General features: G+C 40.6%; 1 protein-coding gene across 2 annotated transcripts in view; it reads left to right on the top strand.

The window, feature by feature from the left end:
- The first annotated feature begins 5,365 nt into the window (after positions 1-5,365).
- Positions 5,366-9,860, top strand: part of STK3 (serine/threonine kinase 3) — a 413,585-nt gene continuing 409,090 nt past the window's right edge. The window contains exon 1 of one of the 2 annotated variants that reach the window (XM_077167311.1): positions 5,366-5,600. In XM_077167311.1, the coding sequence (XP_077023426.1) occupies positions 5,575-5,600 (26 nt within the window). In that variant the 5' untranslated portion in view covers positions 5,366-5,574. The remainder of the gene's footprint in view (positions 5,601-9,860) is intronic. The other variant, XM_077167310.1, reaches the window with a different exon arrangement.

The raw sequence follows: 9,860 nt of genomic DNA, 5'->3' as shown, positions 1-9,860 counted from the left end.
GTGGAATAAAAATTTAAGATTGCTATGATGGAAGTGGATGGTTGTTAAAATTCAAATGCAACATTCTAGTTCTAGGATAACTATTAATTAAATTAGAAAACAGAAGTGGATAAAGAGAAAATGCTTTATAAAATTTCCTCTCAAAAGGAATCACTTCCCAAATTTCCTGCAAATGAAAAATTATATAACGTAATATATTTGAACAGAGCATTCTCTGTGCCTCAAATTCTGCCTGGTAATAGTAGAAAAGATTAACTAGCATTTGTTAATATTAATCTTCAAACTAATATAAAAATGAGAAAAAAGAGAAATATAAATTTATAGTTTTAATGAATAGCAACTAGTATAAAAAGGACATTTTTTATCTTAATAATTTCTACCCCTAAAACATGGTATTCGGTGACAAAGAATGCACTCATTTCTCTCAACATTTGTTTTGGAGATGAGAAATCTGGTCAACGGTTTGCTAGCATAATTAAAGTACCTACTTAATCTCAATTCTATCAGAATGGTTGGAAGCACAAAGAGATTACTTTGCTTTCATAGTTAAATGAAGCTGAATGACCCTTCCTCTGGATCTCAAATTTTTCTACAGCTTTCATTTGTTCCTGAATGTTGCTCCCTCTTATTTGCAGGTTGCATAATTATTTATATTGTTTTTGAAAACTTCAGGCTGGGTTTCCACAGCCAAATTAAAATAGAGGCTTAAGGCACTTTTTTTTTTCCTTCTGAGTAATTCAGGAGAAAACAATTCCTTTTATTCAGTAACACATAACATACCAAGCACACTCCCACCTCCAGGCCATATTGTTCCCTTGGCCTCAAATTCTCTTCCTCTGGATGTCTGCATAGCTCACTCTTTTACGTTCTGGCTTCACTCCCTCACTTCCTCAGTCGCCCTCTCATTGGCCTTCTCTGGCCCACCCTATCTGCACTTAGACTTTCTCTGCCACTTGAAAACAAGGATCACCTTTCTTCCAGTTGACAATGACACATTCATCATTTCTGTCCAAGGCCTCATCTGAAGTACCTTTAGCGTCGGTATTTCTATCAACAGTTTCTTCAAAGCAGTCTAGGCCTTTTCTATTAAACTTATCACAATTCTTCCAGAATTTTCCCCTTATCCATTTATAAAACCGTTCCAGCATATTTTGGTATTTGCAAATTGCAGCATCCCACTCTTCTGGTACCAAAATCTATTTCAGTTTGCTAAAGCTGCTGGAATGCAATATGCCAGAAATGGGTTGACTTTTTCATTGGGGAGTTATTAGGTTACAAATTTACAGTTCCAAGGCCATAAAAAATGTCCAAAATTAAGGTATCAAGAGGAAGATGCCTTCTCTGAGGAAAGGCTGCTGGCATCTAGGGTGCCTCTGTCACATGGGAAAGCACATGGTGATGTCTGCTAGTCCTTCTTTCTTGGGTTCTGGTTTCAATGCTTCTCTCCAAATGTCTCTGGGCATTTCTCTCTTTGTTCTCTCATAAAGGGCTCTGGTATGGGATTAAGAGCTACCATGAATGGGGTGGATCAGTTCTCAATTGAACCAAAAGTTCCCACCCACAACAGGTCTGCCCCCACAGGGATGGATTAGAAGAACACAGCTTTCCCAGGCAGGGGTGTAAATTTCCCTGGCAATGTGGGACAGAAATCCTGGGATGAGCTGGGACCCAGCATCAAGCATTAAGAAAGCCTTCTTGACCTAAAAGGGGAAGAGAGAAATGAGACAAAATAAAGTTTCAGTGGCTGAGAGACTTCAAACAGAATGGAGAGGTTATCCTTGAGGTTATTCTTACATATTACATAGATATCCCTTTGTTCTAGTTTGCTAGCTGCTGGAATGCAATATACCAGAAACAGAATGGCTTAAAAAAAGGGGGAATTTAATAAGTTGCTAGTTTGCAACTGATAATATGTCCCAATTAAAACAAGTCTATAGAAATGTCCTAGCTAAGGCATCCAGGGAAAGATACCTTGATTCAAGAAGGCCGATGAAGTTCAGGGGTTCTCTCTCAAGTGGAAGACACATGGTGAACACAATTGGGGTTTCTCTCTTGGCTGGAAGGGCACAAGGTGAACACAGTCAGGGTTTCTCTCTCATCTGGAAAGGCACATGGCTAACACAGCGTCATCTGCTAGTTTTCTCTCCTGGCTTCCTTTTCATGAAGCTCCCTGGGAGGCATTTTCTTTCTTTATCTCCAAAGGTTGCTGGCTGGTAGACTCTAAGCATTCTCTGCTCTCTCTGAATCTCCCCCATTCTCCAAAATGTTTCCTCTTTATAGGATTCCAGTAAACTAATCAAGACCCACCCAAATGGATGGAGCCATGTCTCCACCTAATCCAACTTACCACTCTTGATTGAGACACATCTATAGGGAGATGATCTAATTACAGTTTAAAACATAAAGTACTGAATAAGGATTGGAAGAAATGGCTGCCTTTACAAAATGGGATTAGGATTAAAACATGGCTTTTCTAGGGTACATACATCCTTTCAAACCAGCACATACTTTTTAGTTTATGGTGTATTGGAATGGCCGAAGGGAGGTACCTGAAACTGTTGAGCTGTGTTCCAGTTGCCTTATTTCTTGAAGATGATTGTATAACGATATAGCTTTTACCATGTGACTGTGTGATCCTGAAAACCACGTGTCTGATGCTCCTTTTATCTAGGATATGGACAGATGAGTGAAAAAATATGGGTAAAAAAATTAACCATGAAGATAAAGTTTAAAATAAATTGGGTAGATGGAAAAACCAGTGGTCAATGAGAGGGAGGGGTATGGGGTATGGTGTATTTGAGTTTTTTTCTTTTCCTTTCTTTTTCTGAAGTGATGCAAATATTCTAAAAAATGATCATGGTGATGAATACACAACAATGTGATGTTGTGAGCCATTGTTGTAACATCATATATGGAATGTTTGCATGTTAAGATTTATCAATAAAAATATTTAAAAAAAAAGAAGAACATGGCCTTTTCTGGGGTCTATAACAGCTCTAAACCAACACAATTACCAATTAGGTTCTTATGTTATTGTATGTTTCCCCAACGTGGGTGTCATGGTCATGTTCGTGTGTCAACTTAGACAAGTGGTGGCTGGGCAAGTGCTGACTTGTCTGTTGTGATGAGGACATTTCATAGAATTAAATAAAGAGTTGAATGAGATTATGTAGGCCAAATGTCCTCCTGTTGGATTCATACAACATTTGTTAGTACTCTCCCTTTTCAAACAGAGGGGAGACACCGAGGATTTATTTTCTAATATTAATTCTCCTTCTTTCCATAAACCTTCTTTTTCGGTGTCAGTCAGGGTTCCAACAGAAAACCCTTTTGAAAGTATACTCAAATTAGAGTCATCTGAGGAAGGGTTTAATGACAAAGGATCATTTGAGGAGGCTGAGGTGTAGAGGAACATAGGGAATAGAGGAGAAACCTAGTAAAAAGTAGAACAATCACATGGCCCCTAGGTCTAAAGGGAGAAGGGGAATGAAGGAGATTTGGGTAAAGTGTTTTGCCTTGAGAAGATCATTGAGGACTTCCTGGAACACATCTAGTCCCAGGAGACCTCATAAATAGTCTGACTTCACACTCCTTTTCCCCCTTGCAGAAGACTTCCTGTTGGGTTTCCCTATCTTTAGACTTATTTAAAAGAGAGAGGGCTAAGGAGCCCTTTGATGTGAGCCCACGGGTCAGCCCCCAGGGCAGACAGCAAGGTGCAGAAGAGTGGAGAACTTCAATACAATGTGATAAGCACCACACAAAGCCCAGCACAGAGTACTATGGATTCTTAAAAGTGAGGTTTCTCTTTCATAACTTGAATTTGTGTGGGAGGCATGGAGTGGTGGTACTGGGCTGGAGTTTGGGAGGGGCTTCCTGGGGCTTAAGGCAATTCAGAACTCATTTTAACTCTTTGGTTTATCTTGCTATTGTGAGTCTTCAATATATTCAAATGAGTATACAAATTTGCAAGAATCTCATTTACAAAATTCGACTTTAGATCTCAACAATGAGTGGCCTTAAATTTAAAATAACTAAATTTGGGAGGGTGGGTGGATATGATGGTTTAAAAAGAAATTGTGAAAGCTTGTTACATAATAAAACTTAAAAATGCAAAATGAGGAATAAGTGTTGTGGTAGACTGAATTATATACTCCAAAAAAAGAGATATATTCTTATCTTAATCTGCATTCCTGTGGGTATCAACCCATTATAAGTATGAACTTCTGAAGATACTATTTTTAGTGAAGGTATGGCCTCACTGAATCCCGTCAGCCTTTGTCTATATTACTGGAGGCCTTATAAGAGTCAAGAGCCAATACTGGATTTAGGAGAAACTGGAAGAGCAGGTGAGAGAGTGAGAATGAGAGAGAAAGAGAGAGAAATTCCCAAGAATTGCTGCAATCCAGCGTGAGAACACTGAGAAAGCATGGCTTGATTTTGGACATCTGGTCTTCAAAACCATGAACCAATGAATTCCTGTTGGTAAGCCAATCCATCGACAATTTAGGCTAATGTTCATAAAGACTCTTTATTCAACATTCTCTTCTATATATTGTTCCACCCTTGAGAAAACCGTATAGGACTTTATACCTTGACAATTTATAATAAAAACAAGAAAACTCCTTACATAGCAGTTGTAGTTGGTCATAAGAAAGACAGCCACATGTGGAATTTAAGGTTAAACATGAAGGGATACTATCAGAGTAGGGTGAGTGTGGTTGGAACAGGTAGGGAGGAGGGCGAGAAGAGGGAAGGAAACAAATTTTTCTTGAGTGCTTTTCTATGCACCATAGGTTCTGCTATTTCTTGCTAGGTTACCTAATAGAATACTGCGTTTGTGCCTGAGAATCTCACTGCAGTAATTATTTTCTCTGTAATTAGATGTAATTATTGTGAAATGTAATGAGGAGCCTGTCCACAATCAAAAAAAACAAGAATTTCCAGGAGGATCACCACTACTGTAGCTACAAATGTCAAATCGCTGGGGGAAAACAGAAGCAGTAATTATAACCAGAACTAAGGAAGAAATCCTGGGCAGTTAGTAGTACTTCAAACGGCTTCACAAGATGCTTGGGATGCATCGTGTGGGAAATCCAGAGAAATGTTTCAAATCGCATTGGGACAAACGCAGGGAAGAGAAATGAGGAGCAGCAGTCCTGAACCGGCTGTAAAGGGACCTATCCCTCACCAGCACAGAAGAGTCCTTAGATAGCCTCAACTTCTGGATCTTCCAATCCACCCCTCCCCTTTTCCCTTCTCTGCGCCGCGGCCCGCCCCTTCCCGGGTCTCCGAGTCCACTCACTCTCCCCGCCCCGCGGTCGGCCCCGCCCACTCCCCCTGGCCCGGCTCCGCCCACCACCCTGCGCTGCGGCCTGAGGCCGAGGGGCGGGGCAGGCCGGGAAGAGCCACACTCCCCAGCGGCCGTAGGATCCGCCGCGGAGTTACGAGAAAGTTGGTCCGAGTTCCTGGAGTTTCCTTCCTTGGCTCCCCGGGCCCGGCCGGCGGGTGTTCCAGCTTCTTTCCTCCCTCCAGCCTTCCCCGCCCGCCAGCTCCCTCTCTCTGCCCCAGGCCGCCATGGAGCAGCCACCGGCGCCCAAGAGGTAATCAATAAGGGGAGCGGGGAGAAGGAGGGACGCGCCGCTGGCAGCCCCGGGGCGGGTTCGGTTAGGCCAGGCCAGATCGCGACCCCCCACCCCGGCTTCCGGGCTCTGGGCCGGCGCGCCGTGGGTCAGGAGGGAGGTCCGGCTGCAGGCGCCGCCTGTCCTCGGGGCGAGGGGACCCGAGCGGAGGCCGTGACTGGCTCCCCCCGCATGCGTCCGGCGGGGCCTGGCGCGCGTGGAAAGGAGAGTGGGCAGCGCCCGGCTCCCCGCGGCCGGACCTCCTGCGGCTCCGGGGCAGGTCGAGTTTTCCCCTCGCGGCAAGTTTACGAAGACTGGGAGACATAAAACAGGGACATTACTAGTGTTCTGCCAGTCTTGTAGGCGTTCTTGTCAAATGTTCTTCGTAATTTTTTTTGTTTGTTTAAAGAAGTTGGGTTGTTTATTTACTGTTTAAGGAATTAAATATTAATAGGCACACAATCTCTGAAACTTGCGGATTTGCCGCACTGACAGGTGTTTCTCCACTTAGTTCAAAAGTATTTATGGATGCTAGACAGTAGGGATCTTAAATTAGAACCCCTTCCCCTATAGTTTTTTGTTTTTCTTTTAGCATGTAAAAATAGTGATGCTTTGGTATTTACTGTTAGTTTATGTTTAATCTATGATATTATATTGGAAATGTAAGAATGCAGAGTAAATACGTTTGAATTAATATTTGAAATGATCTAAATAAAGATTGTTTATTGATACAATTGCATAATATGGATTTTTCCTTCAAGAATGTATCTGTAGCTTGATATTGGAAAAAAACATTAACTTCAGGCTTTCTTTTTTTTTTTTTGAACTATTTTTATTGTATAGTATAACATATATACAAAGCAAAGAAATAAAAAAGCAATAGTTTTCAAAGTACTCTTCAACAAATTGTTACAGGACAGATCCCAGAGTTTGTTATGGGCTACCATACGATCCTCTCATATTTTTCCTTCTAGCTGCTCCAGAATATGGACGGCTAGAGGGCTTAAACACTTTTTATCATCACAATCGACTTTTTTTTTATTTCTTTTTTTTGTGAACAATAACATATATACAAAAAACCTATAAATTTCCAAGCACGGCACCACAGTTAGCTGTAGAACATATTTCACACTTTGACATAGATTACGATTTCACGTTTTTACTTCTAGCTACTCTAAAATACTGGAGACTAAAAGAAATGTCAATTTAATGATTCAGCATTCATATTCATTTTTAAGTCCTATCTTCTATGTGTAATTCTGCTGTCACCTTTGATCTTTCCATACCTCTCTTGGGGTTGTTTGGGCTATAGTAATTCTAAATTTTTCATATTGGAAGGGTCTGTCACTAATATGGGTAGGAAGATGGAACTATCTGATGTTCTGGAAAGGTTGGGCTAGGTTTCAGGACTTATGTGGACCAGGGACCCATCTGGAAGTTGTAGGTTTCTGGAAAGTTACTCTAGTGCATGGAACCCTTGTGGAATCTTATATATTACCCTAGGTGTTCTTTAGGATTGACTGGAATGGTCCTGGTTGGGGGTGGGCAGATTATGATCCATAGCAAGGTCTACTTGAAGCTTGCATAAGAGCAACCTCCAGAATAGCCTCTTGACCCTATTTGAACTTGTTCTGCCACTGATCTTTTATGAGTTATACTTCTTTTCCCCCTTTTTGGTCAGGATGGAATTGTTGATCCCACGGTGCCAGGTCTGGATTCATCTCTGGGAGTCATCTCCCACATTGCCAGGGAGACTTTCATCCCTGGATGTCATGTCCCACGTAGGAGGGAGGGCAGTGATTTCACTTGCAGAGTTGGGCTTAGAGAGACTGAGCCACATCTGAGCAACAACAGAGGTCCTCCAGAAGTAACTCTTAGGCATGCCTATAGGTAGGCTAAGCTTCTCCACTACCTACATAAGCTTCACAAGAGTAAACCTCATGATCAAGAGCATAGCCTGTGGATTTGGATATCTCTAAAGTTTGACACAGTATCAGGGGTTTCAAACCTTACCTAATGGTAAGGTTTAATAGTTTCATGTTCTTTTTCCCCTCCCTCAGGAGACTTTGCCAGTACTTTTTGATTATCTGCTTAATATACTCTACGATGTATCCAGGCATTACAATAATCTATACAAGATTAAAGGACCTCTTTCTTATTCTGTGCTTCCTGTGTTTCAGTTATTCAAATGAGCTATACAGATAGGTTGAATTAGATTATACACGACTGAAAATTTCAATTCCAGATCAAATAAACCTTTCTTCTATTGGTCTCAAAGAGTATGTGTGGTTCTAAAATGTAGACGCTTTTTCTTACTCCTATATTCTGAATTACTTTAACCCCAACCTGTTCGGCTTTGTTTTTACTCTAAATATCAGGTTATATATATATATATATATATATTTATATATAAAACAGCCTCTCAAAATCCAGAAATGTTAATCACCACTCCGGACTTAATGTATCTACTCAAAAGCTTACAATCTAGGCCCCTGTTTTCTTATAAGCATTTTCTAAAGGTGTCCATGCCATTTTTTTTTTTTTTTTGTTTGTTTGTTTCTGGCTTATTTTGTCTCACCAAATGTCCCATATGTTCATTCACATTGTTGCATGCCTCATGACTTTGTTCCTTTTTGTAGCAGCACAGTCTTGTTCATAAGTATGCACCATCGTTTGCTGTTTTACTTCTCCGTTAGTGCATCCTTCAGCCACCTGCCTTCATCAGGCATCACTTCAAGGGCCCAAAGTCCACAGTCCATCAACATTCTCAAGTTTAGATAATTTCATTGTTCCCAAGAGACAGAAAACCAGTAAACACATCTTTACCAAATAGAAAGTCTAAACCTCCTCTTGTCCCTCTCACCATTATTTACCTCTGCTGTTGCTTTGGTAGTGCTGATGGTTTCTTTTTGAGCATAGCTCATAGCATGCAGTAGCAGTTTTCCCCCTGTACCCAGGACTTAAACACTCTTTATACAAGAATCATATCTTTGAAGTAATTCTTATGAGAACTCATTCTTATTTTTAGTGTGTGTCAGTGAGACATGTAGGTCTATAAAACCCCTTTCGATCTTGTTCATCTTCAATATGGTAATATTACTTCTAGACCCACTAGAGAATAACCCTCACACTTATCTATTCCCTTACATTGGAGTTCAGCCTCTTTAGCTAATAGTTCACCCATCTCTAGCTTCTGTGTATCTCTAAGTCCCCTATCTTCTGTACTCATATAGTATCTATCCTTTTGTGTCTGGCTAACGTCACTCAACATTGACCTCAAGTCTCACCCATATTATAAGCCTCTGATTATACCTTTATGCTGGTCATAAAAGTAGCTCTTGTAAACAGTATATAGCTGGATTATGTGTTTTTTTTTTTTTTTGCATGGGCAGGCACTGGGAATCAAACCCGGGGTCTCCAGCATGGCAGGTGAGAACTCTACCTGCTGAGCAACTGTGGCCCTCCCTAGATTATGTTTCCTAATCCATTCTGCCAATCTGTATCTTTTAACTGGTAAGTTTAGTCTGTTAACATTCAAGTTTTTTACTGAAAAGACATTTCTTGATTCTACCATCTTATCTTTTTCATTTTGTTTGTCGTTTCTATATATTCTTTTCCCTCTTTCTTTTTGTATTCTTTAAATTACCCTTGTTGGTACTCTTCAATTCTGTGCCCTCCTCCAGACCTCTCTCTCCTGTCTTTGTTTTTTAGCTGCCAGAACTCCTTTTAGTATTTCTTGTAGGTTTGGTCTCTTGTTGATAAATTCTTTCACAGCTTCTTTGTCTGTGAAAACTTTAACCTCTCCCTCAGTTTTGAAGGACTCAGTTTGGCTGAGTACAGAATTCTTTGCTGGTAGTCTTTCTCTTTCAGAATTTTGAGTATATCATATCACTGCCTTCTCACCTCCAGGGTGCTAGTTGAGTAGTCTGAACTCAATCTTATTTGATTTCCCTTGTATGTAGTGGATTGTTTTTCTCCTGCGTATTTCAGGATTTTCTGCTTCTCTTCAACATTTGACAGACTGATTAGTATGTGCCTTTGAGAAGGTCTGTTTGGATTTATTCTATATGGAGTTCTTTGGGCTTCTTTGGCTTGTATATTTATATCCTTTATGAGGGTTGGGAAGTTTTCCCCCATTATATTCTCAGCTACTCTTCTTAGCCCTTTACTCCTCTCTTCTTCTGGGACACTAATGATTCCTATATTTGTGCGCTTTGTTTTGTGTATCATTTCCCTGAATTC

This window comes from Tamandua tetradactyla, chromosome 6, assembly GCF_023851605.1.
Source record: "Tamandua tetradactyla isolate mTamTet1 chromosome 6, mTamTet1.pri, whole genome shotgun sequence".
In the NCBI taxonomy this organism is placed as follows: Eukaryota; Metazoa; Chordata; class Mammalia; order Pilosa; family Myrmecophagidae; genus Tamandua; species Tamandua tetradactyla.
This window is presented reverse-complemented; position numbering and strand designations above follow the sequence as displayed.